This window comes from Triturus cristatus, chromosome 8 (genome assembly GCF_964204655.1).
Source record: "Triturus cristatus chromosome 8, aTriCri1.1, whole genome shotgun sequence".
Classification (NCBI taxonomy): Eukaryota; Metazoa; Chordata; class Amphibia; order Caudata; family Salamandridae; genus Triturus; species Triturus cristatus.
The window spans coordinates 922409043-922431289 of record NC_140591.1 but is presented as its reverse complement, the minus strand read 5'-3'; the positions used below and the strand labels follow the sequence as shown (position 1 = coordinate 922431289).

Genomic DNA, 22247 nt, shown 5'->3' with positions numbered 1-22247 from the left:
GCCCAACACAGCGGGATCTATTCCCACCCCACCCCCGCTAAGGTGGACCAATATATTTTCACTACCTGAGAAAATGGCACGCCCATTAATTATCCCTTGGCACTATTCTTCTGGGGAAAAATTCAAAGTATATTAGTATACGCACTAGAGTTGCTAAAAATTGATGGGATTGGCCAACGAAAATGTGCAGTATTCATGTACATGGTCTTCGTTGGATATTAATATGATGTGGGAGTCCAAATCCCAAAATTTACTGTACCCCATTATTCCAATTACCCCAAATTTTAACTCTGGCGGCTCGGCACCAACATCCTTGATTCAGCGATAAGAGTCACCTCTCTTGACATCCGGCGCATACAACAACTTAGAGTAACACATTATTGACTGGAACCACTCAATAACTGAGCTCTAGGGTGATAAAAAGTGGGAGTCTTCCTACAAAAATCTCACAACAAGATGTACTAAAAATGCAGTAAATGGCATGAAGATACAGAGTGCATAGTCAGAAATAAAAATTGATTCAGAGTCCCAATAAGCAGCAAACAAAATCATAAGACGAATGGACAGAAATTCCGACAGGTAATAGCAGAGGCTTTGGCTAAATGGACAGAGTCCCATTGTGGAAAAGGAAAGTCTCTAATATTCTATCAAATTCACTAGAACACTAACAGCATCTCTAGAAGCAAAGAGAAAGTCACCTGAAATAAACAGGACAGAGTCCTTGGTAGAAAATGAAAAGTCTCTAGCTCACCACTAAAGCCAAGGGGCTTTTATATACATTTTTGAGAATACAAGATAAGCCAAAACTGCAAATTCAGCATGGTATGGCTAGCAATAACATATATTGGGAAATTACAATGAAGATCGTCACAAAAATGATTATAACACTAACCCATTTCTAAGGTAGAGGAAACCTTCCATTAGCTTCCACAGCACAGTTCAGGGATGTCAAACACAATATGAAACAATTCCAAACAAAGACTCATACATCAGTGTGCAAGCAAGCATGCATTGCAACTTCCAGCAGAATAAGTTTACATTAAGAACACAAAGAAAGGGGGCGTGGCGCGTCAAGATGGCGGTCGCACTCTAAGAGTGCTCCGGACCCCTCCGTCATCTGTGCTAAAATCCACTGCCATCAGCCCACTACATACCCTCACACCGGCTCCCAAGACCTCCTTCCTGTCCTGTGCTGCCCGACGAGGTGCTTGACGCCACTCTGCCTGTTTGCGGGGCCAATTCTCCCACCTCGGATGCGGACGCGCTTTCCCCGCAAGATGGCGGCAGACCACCCTGAGGCCCTTCTGTGCCCCGGTGCTTAGACTGACGACTGGCCTCCTGGGACTCATGGGCCTTGATGACTGGCACGGGCCCCCTCCAACGAGGATCCCACTGCTACTTTGACCGGCCCCTGGTTTACCCGTTGGGACGGCCCCCTCCTTTGCCCGGCCGGGCCTGCTGCTGATCCTCCATGCGGTGCCGGGAGGACGCGTTTGGGGCTGCGGCCGCCTCTGAAATGTGCCAGCCACCAGGTCCGAAGGCGGAGTCCAGCTGCATGGGTCCCCTGCTTTCTACAGCCGTCGCCCCGTGTGTTGCCGTGCCTGCTCCCTGAGGCTCTGTTTGAGCGCAGGCTCCCTGAGACTGCTTCCCTGGTGGACCCGGCCCTCGCTCCTGCTCAAGCTGCTGCTGCGGCCGCACCACCCCTCTCTCTGCCCGACGGGCCCGACATTCGTGGTTGCTGGCGGCTGTTTCACTCCGCCGTTGAATTACGCGGCGCCCACCTGGGGGCCTCTGGGCTTCTTCCTCGCCCTGGGGCCTGGCTGCTGCGGCTGCGGGGCTGCTGGGGTGCCCCCCATTTCACTGGCAATCCGAGGACCTACCAAGTCTTTGCTGGGGACCCCTCACCTGCAGATGCAGTTTTCCCCCGCTGATGTTGGCCTGAACAGGAGCTGGAAGCGTCTGCTGGTACCCTACGGCCTGGCCCCCAACGAGACTCTGTGAAGAAGTGAGGAGGTGGGTGCACGTTCTTCCGATGACTGGGGTGGGCTCCCCATGCCACCGGTCTGTCTGTGGCCCACCGCTCCATTCTGTGTTTCGAGGGGGCTTGTCCTCTGCCCTGCACCCCCCACCCCTACATTTCGCTCTGGCACTACCTAAACAGGCATAGTGGCGGCAATTGGGGGCACCCAGCGAAGATACAGGAGTGCTGACCGGACTGCTGGAGGCTTGAGTCTTGGGGTGCCCCGTGGGTTGGCATCGGCCCAGTGCTATCGGCTGGGCATACCGAGCGGCGAGGAGCTCCCGGCACCGCCCCCCCTCACTCTGCCGTGCCTTCACAGCCTTTAAGCCCCCTGCAAGGCTCGGCCTGACTGCTGATCGGCGACGCCTCCACTCCTGTTTCGGCCACCGTTTCGGGCGGCGGAAAGACATTGTTCCTCGCACTGTCTTGACGGGTCCCCTGGTATTGGAGCCTGGTCCCTGGGTTGATTCGGCGCCCGGGCCTGAGCATTGACGGTCTGGGTGTCGGACTCCTCTGACTGAGGTTTAACGACCTGGGGCACGTCGCAGTCGAGATGGGTTGAGATCGCACCCCGAGGACACCCGCCCCACAGACCCAAACAAAAATGGACCAATACACTACCGCTGACCGGAGCCTGGCTGAGGGTGCCACTGGGGGCCACCCTCGCCGGCGGCGACCTCTCGACAATCCTACAGGCCATCAGTACCTCTCAGGCATCGGTTGAGGGAAAGATTGGCGAGGTATGGGTCGACATGGCCCTTATCCGCCAGGACCTGGGCAACGCCACAGCGAGAATATTGGAGGCCGAGTCGCGCCTCTCTGTGTCTGAAGACGAGTTGGGACAGCTGAAGACTCAGGTGGCCCGCCTACAGACTCAAACCTCGGAACTACATTGAAGGGCTGAAGATGGGGAAAACCGCTCCCGGCGTAACAACCTGCGCCTTATTGAATTCCCCAAGGGGGGTCGAGGAGGGGCAGGCGGACGCCTTCGTGGAGACCTGGGTGAAGTCATGGATACCCAAAGACGTTCTCTCGGTGTGGTTCGCAATCGAACACGCTCATCGCTCCCTGGCGCCCAGGCATCCTCCTGGTGCGCCGTCCCGTCCCCTCATCATCCGGATTCTCAACTTCTGGGACAGGGACGCAATCCTTCGGGAGGCACGAACTCATGACCCCTTAAAATACCAGAGCAATACGATAATGGTCTTCCCGGACTATACGAAGGAAGTGCAAGCCCAACGTCGCACATACGCTGAAGTCAAACAAAAACTCCGCAATCTGGGTCTGCGGTACGGCCTCCTCTTTCCAGCCAATCTGAGTCGTTTTTCAATGCAAAACAATCTTCTTTGACACTCCACAGGCAGCCTGGACTTGGCTCACGGAAGAGTGTCCACTGCGGACCCGACCCCCCTCCCCTACTGCTCTATCGTTATCTCCAAGGTCGCACTCCTCTCCTCCCAAACCACAGTGAAGGCCTAATCGATCCCGCAGAAGGGGAGATCGCAGGAGGGGGCCATCCCGTTCGCCTGCGACAGGGACTCAATTGCTGGTTTCCTCTGGGGTCTCTCCGGCACCTAATGGCCCCAGTCAAACCAACTCCCTGATTGACTTGAGCCATGGTTTCGGCCCGTCTGAGACACTGCGCCCTGTTCTCTTGGACTCCGACCTCTCTAGAAGTCCTGCTCTCCCGGGGTCTGGAGATGACGCTGCAACCTGATAAAGGGGGCTCAGGAAAATGGTTTTGAGGCCGAAAGTTTTGCTTGTTTTTTGTTTTCCCAAAAGCTGATGATAAAAAGAAATCCGTCTACATGGAGGGGTCCATTATTACTGCCACAAACTGCCCTGCTAACCGTTTTAGATGAGCTCACTGTTATTGTTAATCTTTTTCTTCTCAGGGCGACAGATGCTTCGATTCCGGAAGTATAGGTCGGGGGTGTTGGGGAGTTAGGGCCGTTGTCCTCTGGACCCTTTCTTTTTTTGGCTTCGTTTGAGCCATTGGGTTTTGTTTTTTATGACAGCTCACCATGCGCACGCACCCCCACCATCGACAGGGGACCTACCACTACGCACAGGCCACATCCTCCTACTTTAGTTGCGAGGAGTCGCCCCCCCCAGGACCCAGGCCCCCTCACACCTATTTATTCCTGCACCATCCACACCACAGATACCCACCCAATGTAAATCCCTCCACGTTTTGTCGTGGAACGTAAATGGTTTGTTAGAATGTATAAAACGTACTGCAGTCCTTCGGAGTGCCCAACGTCAGGTGCCTGACGTCCTTTTCCTTAAAGAGACACACCTCCTGGGAACCCAATGTTCGTTTCACGCCCGCTACGGGTTTGATAGGGTCTGGCATTCTGGTTTCACACGAGGCTCCTGAGGGGTGGCCATACTGACTCAAAGAGGTCTACCCTTCACCCCAGTACATGTGACGACTGACACACAAGGCCACTATGTGGCCTTGACTGGTAGGCTTGAAGTACAGATCCTCAACATGCTTTCCACATACATCCCTCCAGCCACATTGCCCTCTACTCTTCAGCACCTCACACAGGTCATCTCCGCTTTCCCTCAGGGTCAGACAATAATCGGAGGTGACTTGAACGCGATTATACAGCCATCCCTTGATACGACGGGTGACCCCCCTCCTCCTCGCGCCTCACCTCAGCTAAACGACTCTCAGATTGGTCATCCGCCCTGGGCCTATGTGACGCCTGGAGGATTTGGAATCCTCACCGGCAATAATACAATCACACTTCCGCGGCACAGCACACTCACTCCCGCATTGATCTGATCCTTTTGCAAGCCACCGATTGTCAATTGGTTTCTGGTGTCTCTATTCTCCCCCAAGGAATCTCGGATCACTCCCCTATCTCCCTCCGTTTGGGGCATGCCTCAGGTGGGATGCGTACGGTATGGAGGTTGAATGCATGGTTCTTGCAGGATGCGGAAATCAGGGACACCCTCGCAGTGGAACTGAAACAATACTTTCTGGTCAACAAGGGCTCAGTCCCCTCAACGGGTACACTGTGGGAGGCTGGCAAGGCTACCCTACGTGGAGTGGCCAGGGGTCTGGTTCACACAAAACGGGCAGCAAAGACTGCTCGTCTGACTCAGCTCGAGGCTCAGGCCGCATGGCTGGAATTGAACCCAGGTGACACAGATGACACTCATTCAGCTAGGCAGCTCACGATGCTCCGGGAGGAGATCCATCAGGTCTCCCTAGACTCGGCTAAGATGCTGTGGTGCTCTTCTGTGGCCCGCGTTTACAGATGGGGCGACAAAAATTGAATGTTGCTCCATAACTTGATCTCCTATTCCAAGTCTAACCGCATTATCCCTGAAGTCTGTGATGCTGCCATTACCCATCACTGTACCTCGCAAGCTATCGCCCAAGCTCTCGCGGGCTATTACGCCCAGCTCTACTCAGCCCGGCCCCCTATGGCTTCTCTGACGGCACTGCTGGAACGGGCAGAGGTTCAGCTTCCCTGCCTTGCCCAGGATGAGTCCACAGACCTTGAACTTCCCTTTACCCCTGAGGAGATACATGGAGCTATCTCCCTGTTACACTCTGGAAAGACATCAGGGCCAGACAGCTTTCCTCAGGAATACTACGCGACATACCGCGATGTACTGGTCCCCCACTTAGTCGATCTCTTCCAACATGTGGTCGAGACTGGCTCCTTTCCCTGAGAGACCGGTGTGGCTACGGTCGTGGTCATTCCAAAGGCCCAGCCGCCCTCCCTCTCCTGCACGGATTAGCGCCCGATTTCTTTCATCAACACCGAGATGAAAATATTTGCCACTGTCTTGGCTCGACGCCTTCGTCCCCTACTGCACGAGTTGATCCACCCAGATCAATATGGCTTTATGCCTGCCCGTGGTCCCTGGCATTGCATAAGATGCCTCCACCTCGCCCTTGCCCACCGCCACCTACTCACCCCGTATCTGGCGCTGCTTCTCATCGACTTTGAGAAGGCCTTCGATACGGTTGATTGGGGCTATTGGAGGACGTTCTTGCCACAATGGGTTTCGGTCCCCTTTTTAGACGTTCTATCCGAGACCAATGGTGCCCTCTCCGGAGCTTTTTCTGTCCGGCGAGGCACCCGTCAGGGGTGCCCTCTCTCACCGCTCTTATTCGCGCTGGCGATGGAGCCCCTGGCCTTCCTCATACGCAATGACCCCCAAATTCGAGGATGGTCTTGGGAACCCCATCAAATTGATAAAATCGCCCTCTACGCGGATGATGTCCTCCTTTTTCTAGCCGACCCGGAGAACTCTGGCCCGCGATGCTTGGAGGTCCTCCGTGCCTTTGAAGATATCTCGGGTTTACGGCTCAATCCGGCGAAGTCCATTCTGGTTCCCCTCCATCCGTCGAGGGCCTGTTTCGACTGGCAGTCGACAATCCCCCTGCGATGACAATCGTTTAAATACTTGGGGATCTGGGTGACCTTGCTCCGGGAGCTGGAATGGGCCCTCAACATTACACCGCGAGTCAGGAAGGCTAAGGCTCATCTCAAACGCTGGCAAACTCTCCCACTTAACCCCCTCGGATGAGGTGCACTTTTAAAATGATGATTCTCCCCCGTTTTCTATACATTCTCCAAAATATTACCCATCATCTTCCGGGTAATTGGATCCGCGAGTTTGATGGCATACTCACCCGGTTCTTGTGTGGAGGTGGGAGGCCACCTAACGCCCTGGCTCGATGCCGGATCCCTCCCTTTGACGGTGGCATGGGTGTGACCAACCTCCATCCCTATTATCTGGCCACTAAACTTATTGTTTAAAAGCACTGGACTGGACCACCTCCTTCCTCTCTGGCAGAACGCAGTGCGTCCGCCTCCCCCCCTTCCGATCCGAAGCCACCAAGATAATCTGCGGCGTACCCCAAGGATCCTCCCTCAGCCTGACGTTGTTCAACATCTACATGGCCCCGCTCGGCCACATCGCCAGACTGCACAACCTCAACATCATCTCTTACGCTGACGACACACAACTGATCCTCTCGCTCACCAAGGACCCTCTCACCGCCAAAACCAACCTCCACGAAGGAATGAAAGCCGTCGCCGAATGGATGAAGAACAGCCACCTGAAGCTGAACTCAGACAAGACGGAGGTCCTCATCCTCGGCTCCACCCTCTCTGCCTGGGACGACTCCTGGTGGCCGACCGTCCTGGGAGCAGCACCAACACCCAACAACCACACACGCAACCTGGGATTCATCCTCGATTCAACACTCTCCATGACCAAGCAAGTCCACGCCATCTCATCCTCCTGTTTCAACAACCTCCGCATGCTCCGAAAGATCTACAGGTGGGTCCCCACAGACACTAGAAGAACAGTCACCCAGGCCCTCGTCAGCAGCAGACTGGACTACAGCAACGCCCTCTACGCAGGAGCCTCGGCCAAACTGATGAAACAACTGCAATGCATACAGAACGTCTCTGCACGCCTGATCCTCGGCATCCCTCGCCACATCACACCCCACCTGAGAGACCTGCACTGGCTTCCCGTCAACAAGAGGATCACCTTCAAACTCCTCACCCACGCACACAAAGCACTCCACAACACCGGACCAGCATACTTCAGCAAACGACTCACCTTCTACACCCCGAACAGCCAACTCCGCTCTGCCGACCTCGCCACCGTCCCCCGCATCCAGAGAGCAACCACTGGCGGCAGATCATTCTCCCACCTCGCCGCCAAGTCCTGGAACACCCTCCCCATCCTCCTACAGTGAACCGAAGACCTACTTACCTTCAGGAGGCTACTCAAGACCTGGCTGTTCGAGGAGTAGCAGCAGCACCACCCCACCAGCGCCTCGAGACCCTCACGGGTGAGTAGCGTGCTTTATAAAGGTCTTGATTGTCGCTCACGACTGGTTCGCTGGCGGCTGGTCCGACCCAGTTTATCATACAGAGCTCAAGGCTATGGACTTTCCGCATCTTCTGGCCTACTTATACGGGGCTCCCATACCACAAACCATCCCACCTGTCACTAGAACAGTCCTAACGGCCTGGCATTTTGCTCTGCGCTACACACGCTGGGACAAGAAACTCACTCAGAACACACCCCTGTGGTATGGCACCTGGCTCCACGAGACATCGGCCCTTCAGGGTTTTCGGCAGTGGGATCGGAATTACACTCCTTGGGGACATTTGGGTGGGGGAATCACATCAGAACCTTTTCCGACCTGCAGCAACGTCACACCCTCTGTACCACCCAATTCTATAAATATTTTCAGCTCCGACACGCCCTTAGTGCACACATCCCACCAGCCACCTCCCTTCCTGAATTCAGCCTGCTAGAGGCCCAGGTTATGATGGGGAACTTGGGTAGAGGGGGGGTGTCATGGATCTACCTCTCCCTGGTAAATAATGGCCCTGCGACCCTAGACTTGCTGCGCACCCGCTGGGAAGGTTGGTTGGGTCCCTTAGAAGAAGCAGATTGGCGAGACGCGCTCATGGCTCCCAAAACCCTGACGACCTCCTCCAAGCTGCATCTCGTCCAACTTTACTATCTTCACACGGCCTACCTCACCCCCGTGTGTCTGTACAGGGCAAACCTACGCTTCTCCCCAGCCTGTACATGGTGTAACCACGCCCCAGCTGATTTTTCACATGGTCTGGCAATGTCCTCTACTTGACTCATTTTGGGCGGGTGTTGAATCTGAGCTCATGCAGACGTTGGGATGGTTAGGTCCCCACGATCCCTTGCGTCTTCTCCAAGGAGTATTCGTTGGCCTAGATGGCTCCAGAGCCGACAAACGCTTCTTAGGCACTGCGATTGCGGTGGCGGTGGCTAAACAAGACATTGCGTCTGCCTGGTCCCAGGCCAATCCCCCTACTGTGCGTAAATGGCATTGAGGGGTGGATTGGTGCGCGGCCAAAAAAAGAACCCCTCTTTGAGGCCAGGGGATGTCCCGAGAAGTTTGAAAAGGTTTGGGGCGAGTGGCTACATTTCTTGTTTTGATTACTGTGCATGTTTCTCTTCCGTTGTGCTACATCCGCGAGGTGGCCTTTTCGGGAGTCTTGTTTCCAGGTCTGACACCCCGCTGCCTACTGTCAATGGACTTTGATAATGTGTACACGCTCATGCTGTCTTTGTATATTTCGTTTATTTCAAATGCCAATAAATTTGATTATCAAAAACAAACAAAAAAAAAGAACACAAAAAAAAAAAGGTTTCATTCACATTACATATTCTCCAAGGAAAATAACCAATTGTGTTATAGTGTCCTTTGCTCCGCGTAAACTGAGGAGAGAAGACTCGCACAGTTTCATTGATTGGCAGGGGTAAGGTGCAAGAGCAAGATAAGCAAAACAATAAACCAGAATTCATTCAAAATGGATTCTGTAAAAATGTGGCATAACTAAAGCACATTAATAAACTGTTCTAAAAATTTGAATAAAATCGTTTCATGAGCAACATTATTAATTAATCTGCTACAGCTATATTCATTATAAAAATCATTAGTAGTCAAAAATAGTTTGCAACCCAAATTGCATATTTAGAAAAAAACGTTAACAATAACATATGTGGAGAGATGTATTAAAAAAAAGGTTCTTTCTTCACATTAAAAACAAACAGAATTTCTTTTTTACAACAGACATTGGCAAAGCCAATAGATTTGGCCCTCACAAACTAGAACGACTGCTGTTTTTTTTAAATATTATTACTTTTTATATTGTAAGCATAGGCCAGAAAATAAAAAATAAAAAAATATAGTGACCAAACCATGGCCACCATATGTGTGCAATAAAAAAATATATATCTGATGTGGCCATTTTACTAGTGTTGTAGCCTTTCAGTTGTGCGCTCAAACTGCTTCAAGTCACTTCAATACTTTATAACAGTAACTTTAAAAAAGGCGAAAGAAAATAAATAACTATTATCTGGGCATCGAATGAGCAAACAAATAAAAAAAATCAGCTAGTCTGTGCTATAAGTTAAAATATATATTATATATATATATATATAAAAAAAAATAAAAAAAACTTTGAACCCGATTTATCAGTGAAGAGAAAAGAACCATTTTTTGGCTGATTTGAACAATGAGCACAGGCTTTGTCCACTCACTCAAGGTGAGAAAGCCAATTTGTAAAGTAGGCTGAGCTACTGTACCATGCAGTGGGCTGTGATGGGTAGGAATTAAAATGTGAATGGCAAATGAACAGACCAATAGATGAAGCCCTACAATCATCCAAGACAAGGTAGTGATGGAATTAGGTCGCACATCTATTCCCTAGTAGCTAGAACAGTTTTAAGGTGCCCATCCGGATAGAAGAGCATCCCACTACCTAGGATGCGAGAGTCCACTAGGCCCAAGAAAGGGTGCTGGTGGCTAGAACATACTTTTCAACAGCGTACTATCCCGGCACTCCAAATAACAAATTAGTGTGTCACGCAGTATAGTGAAAAGTGAACAATCTAACGCAGCCTTATTGACAGTTACAACTTCCCCCCAATGATTCCAAAATAAACGGTACTGTACCAATGAGGTTCAATCATAGCACATACATGGTTTAATTAACATGTGATTCAAGATTCCAAATAGCATTACAGAAATGGTTCATGAGCATACATGGTACAAAAACTTTCAAAAATCAGAGTACAAAGAAATGTACATCATTTCAGTAGCGTGCCATAATTTTTCAAGTAGCAAAGAAACATGCAAGCGTATTCGAAATTCAGTAAGATAGTAATCCCAGAACAGCCAGAATAGAAGAAGCCCATCAACCCCTCTATGTTTATATCTCATAGACTAGTTTCTTTTGGAAAAACAATAGACTGGTTAGACAGCTAATGCTACCTCAAAAGCCAAAAAAATAACAGATGTAACTAAATTCCAGTACCAGTCACGACACCATGACCAGGCAGTTCTGTAACTTTTGATACCCGAGACCCATATTTTGTTTCTCGTTTTTTTAACGCTTTCAAGAGACTATCAATTATTCTACACAAATGGAGTGTCATGGCTTCTTTCTTCAGGTTCATGTAAAGAGCAACGATATCAACAAAAAAGCACAGTATAGATATTACAGTAATTGTTTTGCACTACCACAAATTCAAAGTAACTGAGTGATACAACAATAATTCATGGGGGAATTAAGGATAATCGTTTCTGGCGGGAAAAAGGCTGCTAGAATCTCACCAGAATCAAAAGGTGGTAAAAAGTGTCATTGTTACTCCATCTAAAACAGCAAGTCCCTCATTCCGACAGGACCTTTCGTTGAGGGTGTGAACAATACCCACTGAAAATATCTTTGATGCACAGTAGTAACGTTCCCCAAGCAGTTTGTGCAACTGATTTCAAAGTTTTCAGCTTGCAAACAAGATAAAAGTAGGATTTCAGTATTACAGACCAGTAAAAATAGGCCTCATCTCCATCCATCCTGACTTGCTGTCCCTGTGTAGACAGTTTGTACAGTGTTCCACATTTACCACAGCCCTCAGACTAACCCTGTGAATCTGAAGGTAATAATAAAGGGTAACATTATGACGGCTCCTGGAAATAACATCAAGATTGCCACAGAACTACAAACGGGGGCTCATGTTGACAAGGACTGCGCCAACTTAAAGCTCTTCCATATAAATGCACCATCACATAGGTTATAGGGTGCCATGCTCTGTGAGTTCCTATCCCTTAAATCACATTCGCATTTAGGTCTTCTTCTGTGTCCGAATACTGTCATGGAATTGGCAGAGGGCAAGGTGGTGGAGACAAAATATATGACGCCCATAGTTTGGGTGAACTGGGTGGTATCTTTGCCCAGTGGTAATGAGGAGGTCAATAGTGTAGTGCATTTTGGAGATGTTGTCTTGGAGGAGACCACAAGACCAACAGGCTGTGGACAACAGAAATACAGGGATTTTATTGGTCAATCAGATCTTGCGATTAGTCCTTTATTGGGTCATGTATCAATAAAAAGTAGACAACTGCATCGTACTCAAAGTAGCCAGCTCATGAAATAGGTGGTTGGTGTGGGCACTTTCCTATTGTAAAAGGTAAATAAATCTCCGGCACTATAAGGGAACCATGAAAGAGTAAATATAGATAACTTGTGAGGGGCCTGCATACATCATTGATGTGACAGTCTAAGCAGAGAACCTCAGGTAAAAAGATTGTATTGAACATCATAAAGAATCAGGAAGTCACCATCTATGTGTCAGAAAGTATTTCAGAGCTCTTGGGATTTAAAGCGCTTAGGAAGATGATTTAGGATGGGCATGGAAAGATGGAACTTCAGTGTATTTCTCTCAACAGTTTCATCCAAGTAGGGATCATACAGTGGAGAAAATCATAGATAAACAAAGCGCCCAGACTAGGGGTAAGCCGCATGTAGGACATGGCCCTTTTTGCAGGGTTATCCCCAACCTTTTTGCGTTCTTTCTCCTATTTTTTCTGACCTGTTTTTGTTGGCTTTATGACTTTGGGCACTTTACCACTACTAACCAGTGCTAAAGTGCATATGTTCTCTGAGTAAATTGTGATTGGTTATCCAGGATTGGCATATCTGATTTACTAGTAAGTCCCTAGTAAAGTGCACCAGGTGTACCCAGGGCCTGTAATTCAAATTGTAAACTGCCATATCGACCTGGCAAGTGCCACCACTTGAACAGATAATGGGATGCACACCAATTAGTTCAAAGTTCGTCCATGTTCGTCCTCAAACGTTGATCAGGTTTGCGTGCTAACTGGGTGAATGCCTTGCCCTGGTGGCATATATTCTTAAACCAAAAAATTACTTTGGGGCGTGATTACCCCCAAACCACGTTGCACAGCTCGAAAATTAGTATACCATTTGTTACATAATAATCCATATTTAATTCACGTACTCCAATTTTAAGTCACTTCTCATCCCGTCTCATCCATACGCTGGGTTTCATTTTTAAGTGCCACCACTTGCCAGGCCCAAACCTTCTCTTTTATTACATGTAAGGCACCCCTAAGGTAGGCCCAGGGTATCCCCATGGGCAGGGTGCAGTGTATTTAAAAAGGAGGACATGTACTGGTGAGTGTTACATGTCCTGATCACGAAATACTGCTCATTTCGTTTTTCAGTATTGCAAGGACTATCTCTCCCATAGGTTATTACTGGAGCCGCCTTGTAACCTCTTACAAGTGTAACTTCCAATCGGGAAGAGATACAGATTTGGAGTTTGGGGTCCCTGAACTCACAATTTAAAAATACATTTGTTAGTGAAGTTTGTCTTTAAATTGTGTGTTTGAAATTGCAACTTTTAGAAAGAGGTAATTTTCTAGCTTTGCCTTTCTGTGCCTCTGCCTGCCTGTGAAATCGAAGTCTGAGGGAGGTTGACAGTTGGGCTGTTTGTGCATTCACTCTAAACAGCCACACAAAGGGGGCGGAGGTGTGCCCTGCATATCCTGATGGCCCATCACCAGGCTAATGGGTCTTCCTGAGATAGAGTGGCGGGAGGAGTGGTCACCGACACCTGAATAGGGCTGCGCCTTTCCTCACACAAAGCCCTCTCCACCCCCTGTAGTGTGCCTGGAGCCAGGTCAGGGAAAAGCAGGGTCTTGTGCACTACAAAGACTTTTCTTTGATGTTTGCCTACTTCAAAGCATGCTTAATTTGAGCCAGTGGTTTCCGGTGCTCATCCCAGCACAAGTAAACAACACATTCATTTATGGGGAGATTAAGTGATTTGCCCAGAATCAAAGGATGTTGAGCTGACGCCGAGACTGAAACCGGATTCCCCAGCTCTGGCCATTACACCACATCCTCTACCCACTTTCATGGTTCTGTAGTGGTGCTATTTTAGGCAGCGCTAACAGGAGAAATAGGCTTGTGCAAGCTGCCTCCTGACGAGAGCCCCGGCACTTATTTCTTTTCAAATTAACCACTGCTTCAGAGGCAGAAACTAGCATAAGTACTGTGACACCTTAACTTCACAACACTTCTGAACTATGAGAAGATTCTGCCAAGAAGAAGAGCTGAAGAAGTTGTAGGAGGAGAGCTGCCACTCTGCTTGTTTCTGTGTTTGGCTGGGTTACTGCTTCTGTCTTGGAGAGTGAAAGGACTGGACTTTGCTTTCTGTATCCTGCTTGCCAAAGTTCTCCAAGGGCTTGTGTGTGCTTGCCTCATGTTAAGAAGTCTCGGGCCATCAAAGACTTCAAATGCAGCCAGTGAACTCCTCTACTGGGAGCTCTGACCTGCCAAGTGGTGCCAAGCCTAGTTCTGGGCCCTAGGAGGTGGTTTTGCTGCAAAGAAACCTGAAAATCCATGCATCGACATTCAGCTGATGTTTTTCCTGACGCAGCACTGCTATGTGGCTGAAAATCCAACGCATCGCTGTGGTCGAAGAATCAAAGCAGCGCCTGCTGTGTGGCTGAAAAGATCGCCACAGCCAGAGTTCTGTGCATTGTGTCTCCGACGTCTGAGATATTCGCTTCTATTTCAACGCAGGCCCTGATGTGCGGCTGAAGACAAATCGACCCATCACCTGCTTGCAAATAGGATAAATAGATATTCTGTTTCTTCACCTCATCGACCCCAGCATGTCCAGATTTTCTAGGCATCGCACCAGTGCACCAACTTGAGCATCGACGTTGCCCAGCAGTAAGGAACCAAGGACTCGTGTCCAGATTTCAAAGCATCACATCTCCTGACAGTAAGGAACCATCTCATCACCTCCCCTGACAGTAAGGAACCAACACATCACCTCCTCTGCGCTACAGTAAGGAACAGACACATCACCTCCCCTGGCAGTAAGGAACCTACTCCATCACCTCCCCTGGAAATGAGGAACCAACACAACATTTGTTTTTCTGGTACCTCACCGCCCCTGTGTGTGTTTTAGTCTTTGATTTTGACGCATCCCAGGTACTATGTGATAAAAGTGACGCATCCATAGATTGATGAACTGAACTGTTTAACTTTGAAAAGTGACACCTTTGCTTGTGTATGTTGTTATTTTGTCATTTTAGTCTTGTTCTATTTAGATAAAGATTGGTTACAGTTTTAAACTGCTGTGATATCCATTTGTAGCATTTTCTACAGTGTTACTGTGTGTTTCTGTACAAATGCTTTACACATTGCCTCTGAGATAACCTCTGCTCACCCCCTGGGGAGCAGTCAGGCTTATCTGGGGTGTGCAACTCCTTTACCCTGACTAGAATAAGAGTCACTACTTAGACATGTTGCAAGCCACTACCAATAAGAGACCCCCATTTCCAACACGGCCAAATTTTTCAGCTGCTGTGATCTTCTCCTAGCATGCAATCTTGTCCTTAGCATTTACTGATGTGCCGCTTGAGATCTCTAGAGAATGAGCCTGACTGATCAATGTGTTGCACTGAAGTGTCAAATGGTGAACAAGATGCAACAGACATTATGTGCTATGGAAAATGATTGGGCCTTCTTCCATTAACTTTTTGGAGTAGGTCATCAATAAGTTGGACTAATAATGAGACACCCATCTGCATTTCCAATATCTATGTTTTTAACTTGTGTGTCTGCTGACTTGTACACCTTCCTCTCCCCTACACCTTTCTAACCAACTTCGACACTGGCACTGCAAGTGCACTGGACACCACCCGTGCACTTACCTCCATGCTCACCTATAGACCTATTCTGTCTTTTTCCACACTACTCTCCAGACATGCTAGTAAGTGAATGAATTACAAGAAAGAAGCATTGTTATTAGGCCCACTTGAAAGTCCAAAAAATGTTATAGTACTATAAGATCACACTGACAATTCAGAAGCATTTCCAGCAATAGTGTCTTATCACAGAAGAGAATTCTGTATCTTTAGGTAAATATGGCACCTCAAGAGTGAGCAGTGGTGGGAGTAGATGACATGAGAAACTCAGAACAAGAGCTGTTATTTTTGTTTTGCAGTGTGGTTACATTAGTGGAGAATCCTGCCATTGGTAGGTACCTTGTCAGAGCTCCTGGTACTGTAGTCGATAAGAGTCCCCTCAAATTGCACCAATGATAGCTCATCAAAGAAGAACACAACCCTTGGAGTGCTTAAATTAACAAGTTTACTGGTCTTTCTCCGTGCAGTTTCCACATCACTGTTGGATATAGACCTACTATAGCAGCTTGGAAAAAAGAACAAGAAATCGTGTGCCCTAAAAGACATTTTATTGGTCTATGCGCAAATGAAAATCACACAAGAAACATAAAAGCAAAAATTATCAAGACTTCAAGCCCTTCAAATCCATAGTATCGTGAAGAAAAATGCAACTTTAGCTATAGCATCCCTTGAGCTTAGAAATCTGCAGCAAGCCAGGAACTGTGAAATTAAGCTAGTGGACAGGAAGCTGCTGGTGGTGGGTCATACGAGCACTTATGTAATGAGAGAAAATGGTAGCAGAAGGTAACCTAGGCATCCAGAAAAACAAAAACAAAAAAACAACATTTCCAACCTCTTTAATGCACAGAAGAGACTGATGCTGCCAAGCTGGTTGGTGAGGTTTGGTGAAGGAGGTTCGTTGAATGTAATGTAGCTTCAAAACATACAGACATAGAGATGGGTAACAGTGAATTACGGGGATGTTTATTCACCAAGGGGTTTTGAGTGACATTAAATAAACAATAAGAGTGAAGCCTTTATGATGTAGCAAGAGTGGGTGATGAGCTCTCTCATCAGCCATTGATACGTCACAGCAGTGAGTTACCAGATTAAGAATCTGGTGTAGATGACAGAGACTTACTGTGGAAGCCATGCATAACATTTAGAAGTATAGATAGGTAAGAGTGTATTACAGGAATGTTTTTCAGGAAAGGGTTTTGAGTGACATCAAATAGACAAGAGTGAAGCTCGAGTGGTCTACGATCTCAGTCAGAACCCAGAGGTGCAAAACATTACCATAATTCACATCTTACCCCTCTATAATTTTATGTGAAGTATGACGCCCAAAATAATCTTCCCCTTGTTTCAGCTACTATGCAGGAGCAGAGAACTAATGGGGGAGCCATACATAACATAGCTTCTCGTCAGTGTCAAAAATACAAATGTATATTACCCTTGCTAGTTATAGTTAGGCTCACGTTTCCATAGAAAATAGATTTTTTGGTTTGCTAATACCTTTGGTGCCTGTTTGACAAATGTTCACAAAACTTTCCCCAACAAGTCTCATCCACCTAAACTTCTTCCTGTAAAGTTTCACGGTGATCTATCAAGTGGGGACCGAGTAAAAGGAGCGGGGGGCTCTCAAATCTCATTTTCTACAGGCAGTTTTCCATAGGAATATTAGACACAGCTATAGCATAAACGGCTGCCCGGAATTACACAAAATTTGGCAGAAAGCTAGATATTGATCCAGAAAACAATTTTGTTTGTGATTTGATGTAAATTTGTCAAATGGCTTTTGAGAAATTAAGGCTCAAAATTATGTATATTTCACGCCAAGGAGGAGCCGCAAGCTCAACCATGTGTTGCTACTGGCTAGCTGCCGTGGTTAATTTGTGAAAAAATAAGTGCTGGGGCTTTCATCAGGAGGCAGCTTGCACCAGCCCATTGGTCCTATTAGCGGAGTCTGTAACAGAACTAACTTCAAACCATGAAACCCTATCCTTGGGGAGAGGATGTGGTGTAACTGCCAGAGCTGCTGACTTTGGAGCTGGGGAACCAGGTTTGAGTCTCGGCATAGGCTCAACATACTACGATTCTGGGAAAATCACTTAATCTCCCAGTGCCTACAAAAAATGAATGTGTCCTTAACTGGTGCCCAAGAAAAGTGCTTCAATACAATTGGATCGAGTTTGCGCTGTAAGCAACAGTTTTGATGATTAAGTGCTGGTGCCGAGCTCTGGAAACCACCAGCTTAAATTACGTACTGGCCTGGCTGAAACCTAAAGGAAAAGTTGCTGCCTCCATCTTTGGAATCGGGAACTTGGTCCCAGAGTCCTAAATATAAAACGGAATAAGATATAAGAGGGCCAGGTAGGGGTACCCTGACCCCCTAGGCTTTTTTTTTGGGGGGGGGGGGTAGTAAGATAACTTGTTCCCTAAAGTAACTTTCACTTGCCATGCACTGCTTCTACCCTCGCATATTACATAACTCATAACATGTTCACGGACTGCAGTGATAAGATCCATAATAACATCTAAAATTACATTATTGTTAACTCTGCATTGTCAGAGCAAAATTGCACCCCAAAATTCAGCCCCCCCCCCCCAAAAAAATGTACCTGTATCAAACCTCCCACATTTATTGGACCAGAGGTGGTGTTAAAACTCAATTTCATGAGGCAATGTGTGACTGCGTTAAGGTACATCGCCAAACATCCAATCAAAAGAGTAAAACAATTAAATAATGCAGTAAGCAAATTGAATGGATCCCCACTCAATAACTGAGTTCTAGGTCAATTAAAAATTAAAGGGTTTAATTACAAAAATTCAAAAATATCTAGTACAACGTCAATGCTATTAAAGCACTCAGATGCAAAGTTATACAGAGTATGCCAAAGTCAGAAAATATACAAAGTCTCAAGGGTAGCAAAATCATTAGAAAATTGGTTAGCCTCCCTAGCAACATAGGAAAGCTCAGGAAATCTTTGGCTCACCCCCAAAATCAAGGCACTTTTATATTTCTTGCATATTTAATCAACAGTTCCATAGTTTCATTGCAGTGTGAGCAAATGTCTAATTTCTTCAACAAATCAGAGCACACAGAAAAATGGCATATTGCCTTAGCACCTAAGAACAAACACATTTTAATAATAATTATTCAGTGCCCTCTATGCTATCTGAAGTAACTATAGCTCGCGCCCAAAAGTAACTATAATTCGTGCATTCGCCATGCGCTGCTTCTACCCTTGCATATGACATAACTCATGACATGTTAAATGACTGTATTAATAACATCCATAATGACATAATTATTCAGCACCCTTTATGCTTATGTCATCCAGAGATGTTCGAACAAAATTTGACATGTTGACAACAAGACTTTCTTTAAGGTAACTGGTCCCGTGTAGAAACAGAAAATATAGTTACAAGTAACTATTTTATCAGCTCCGTGTATAGTTCATTGTAAGCTAAACAATACAGCAATGAAAAGAAACTAAGATGACCTCAGCTTGACTGTATGCTGTGGAGCCTGTGGGGAGAGGATGTTTACAAGAGTGGGGCGGGGGGCTCACAAATGAGGGACAGAGAGGACTTCCATCTTGTTCAAGATGGTATATTCACAGAATTAAACACACTTCTATACATCACAAAAAGTGTGTGTGAAAGGCAATTCCATTATATTAGTCTGTTGCTGTAAAATTATGCTGGAAAATGCATATTGCACATTGATAATGATCCATGAAAATATAAATCTTTAAAACACTTTTTGCATGGCAAGGGTTATACTTACTTTAGGGCACGAGTTACAGTTACTTGACAAGATTACAAAGGGTGAATTTCCAAGGTTTCGTTAGTTTGAAACATTAAAGTATAACTGATATTTTCACCTAATTATAACATCCCTTTAACCTATGTTTTTTATATCCATTGTTCTGACAAACATCCCGCATCTCATCATCCTTTATGATGTAGCAAAAGATGTGGTCTAACGGCTAGGGCGGCCAACCTCAAATCTGGGGAACCAGGTTCGAGTCTCGGCAATGGCCCTCAACATTCCATGATTCTGGGCAAATCACTTTATCTTCCCATGCCTAACAAAAAAAAAAAAATGAAAGTGTCCTTATGTAACGCAACTGGTGCTCATGTTAAGCGCTCTGATACCGGATACCTTCGGGTCAAGTTCGGGCTATATGAAACTCCTTGGGGAGAAAAAACTGCTGCTACGTCATACCAGTGAGTTACTGCATTTGATTCGTTTTTTATGCTAGTGGCTCTCAACTAGAGCCATACAGAACAAAGAATTATTGATGGGTAACGGTGAATTCTGAGGATGTTTCACGAGGGGTTCGGAGAGAGCTGAAATAGACGAGAATGAAGCTCGAGTTGTCTATAATGTCACTCAGAACCCATGAGGTGAAAAACATCCCCGTATTTTGCTTTTTACACATGTATCATTTTTTAGTTATGTATGGTGTGCGCCCCCAAAATATTCTACCCCTGCTTTCAATTGCTATGCAAAGGGTGCATAGGGGAGTCACACATAACATGGCCTCGCCTTTCTGTACCAAATATAAAAAATAAAATGAATAAATAAACTGACCTCAGTCACCCGCCCCCACCACTCTGAGCCTTCCCTCTCCTCCATAAAGTCACTAAATGCCAGCGCTGCTCCGACAGGCTTTCCCAGAGCCCAATCAGAGCATCCTGGAATTCCTTTATAACATAGCAACGGTGCGTTGCAAACCTCATAACACACAGTCGCTATATCATAGGAGTGAATTATCACAGTAAGAATATGGCATCCATGCTAATGGGTCTCAGTGATAGCCATAGATAAAAAGAACCACAATTATGCTATCAAATAAATGTGTTTTGCTGCATGGTCATAGATATATTCGAACTTCCGCGAGTTCAGAGGATGGGGTTCAGAGTAAATGCCCTCTTAAAATGCACTACAGAAAGCAAGAAACCGTAATCCAAACTGATATAGTTTGCGGCATGAAACATGAAACTAGCTAGAAATAATGACTTTGATATTGTTAACGGCTCCTCCTTGTTCACAACCTCTCCTGCTCACACAAAGTTAACATTTCTCATTTCACCTTCACAGCCTGAATCACTGGAATGCCTGTGCACTCCGTCTATAGGTCTATGCCTTGCCTACGTGCATGCCTTCAAATTCTCTTTCAAGCTTACCTTCGCAACCGTGAATCACACCTTAACAGACTGGTCTAACTCCGCCATTCTCCGTATACCCCTCCCCTTATGTAATCACTCCGCCCACCGTGACCTTGTGCGCCATTGGTTTACTATGGACAGCTTTCCTATACATAGAACGTGCACACAATCAAGAGGGATGAGGAGAGCCCCGTCTGGCAAGAGAATGTGCACCAACGAAAGTTGAAGTTGTAAGACTGATTTACAGAAACACTTCGGGGATTTCTGTACAGAGACTGGGTGTGTAAGCATAAGAGATCCTGCTAGAATGATATACGTTTTACTTGCTGCTTCCAGCCCCTCCCCGTCACTCAAACGTCAAACACTGCACAAGTAATCTAACAGCCCTGGGGCAATATTAATTCACCCTGCGCGTTAAGAGACAAGAATGCAGTTCAGCCTGTTCTTACTCCAACACACCTTGTCGAGCAGCACCAGGGAGAGCCAATTCAAGTAAATATACACATTATGCATAGAACAGTAATTGAAGCCTTGGAGGAGGGAGAGAGAGGAAGGGAGTGGGAGACACAGAGGGAGAGAATACCCCCCCCCCCCACCCTCTGTCAGAAAACAGGGCCGATGGTCTTACCTGGAGTCTTGGAGGCAGTCAGGAGTCCACATTGACAAGCTGAATCCATGGTAGATACCAATAGATCTACGAAACGAATGGAGAAGCAGATTATCTGTCTGAGTCGGCAGGCAGCTATCGCTCATCAAGCATGGGAGAGGGACAAGGGCACAGGGCCATCTCAAGGGAAGGGAGTGAGAAAGACCAGAGGAGGGAGTAACGGGCTAACTTGGAAACTGTAGCACCTGATCTTGCAGAGCTTAAAACATTAGGTATTAAGTGACGACGAGAAAACAGATCTTCCGAGCCTCTCATTTTCTCAAGGACTTCTCCATTCGAACTCAAATGACTATCACAGGTAATTTTGTATAACACACCAGCTACTAAAGATTATGCAGTTCTAAAAAAATAATTCCTTTTCCTCCATACAAAGATCCATGGATTCTAGGGGCTTTCTGAGCACATGAAGAATTACAATTTAACAACGCAAAATGAAAGGTTACAGGCTGCTATACAAAGGCTAAATTGTATCCTAACAGAAGTACACAGTGTCACAACTTTCTGTGGTGGGCCCAGGGAGCTGGAGTTACACAGAGGACTCCTCGGTTTCAGGGCACCCGCATGTACTAGTTCTGTTTGTTCTGCAACCAATCATCACTGAGCATGCAGCTTTTCTGAAACTACCCCTGGTTGATGAAGCTGATCTCTCATATTGCACCTTCCACTGTTTGCTCCAGCCTTAGTTTCCACCGCTGTCAGGGCTCTTGTGATGGATTCAGGAGTAACCGGGACACATAGAAATCATCTTCGCATGCTATCTCTCAACTAATGACTGCCCCTTCTCGTTTTTCAGCTCCGTTCCTCTAGGTTGGGAGCCCAAGGTGCCGTCT

The 22247-nt window shown here is 46.9% G+C and overlaps 1 protein-coding gene across 2 annotated transcripts in view; it reads right to left on the bottom strand.

Annotated features, from left to right (window-relative positions):
- LOC146805265 (von Willebrand factor A domain-containing protein 5A-like) overlaps window positions 1-22247 on the bottom strand; it is a 671080-nt gene that overhangs the window by 629325 nt on the left and 19508 nt on the right. For both annotated transcript variants that reach the window (XM_085622439.1, XM_085622440.1), the window contains exon 2: window positions 21379-21444. In XM_085622439.1, the coding sequence (XP_085478565.1) occupies window positions 21379-21427 (49 nt within the window). In that variant the 5' untranslated portion in view covers window positions 21428-21444. The remainder of the gene's footprint in view (window positions 1-21378; window positions 21445-22247) is intronic.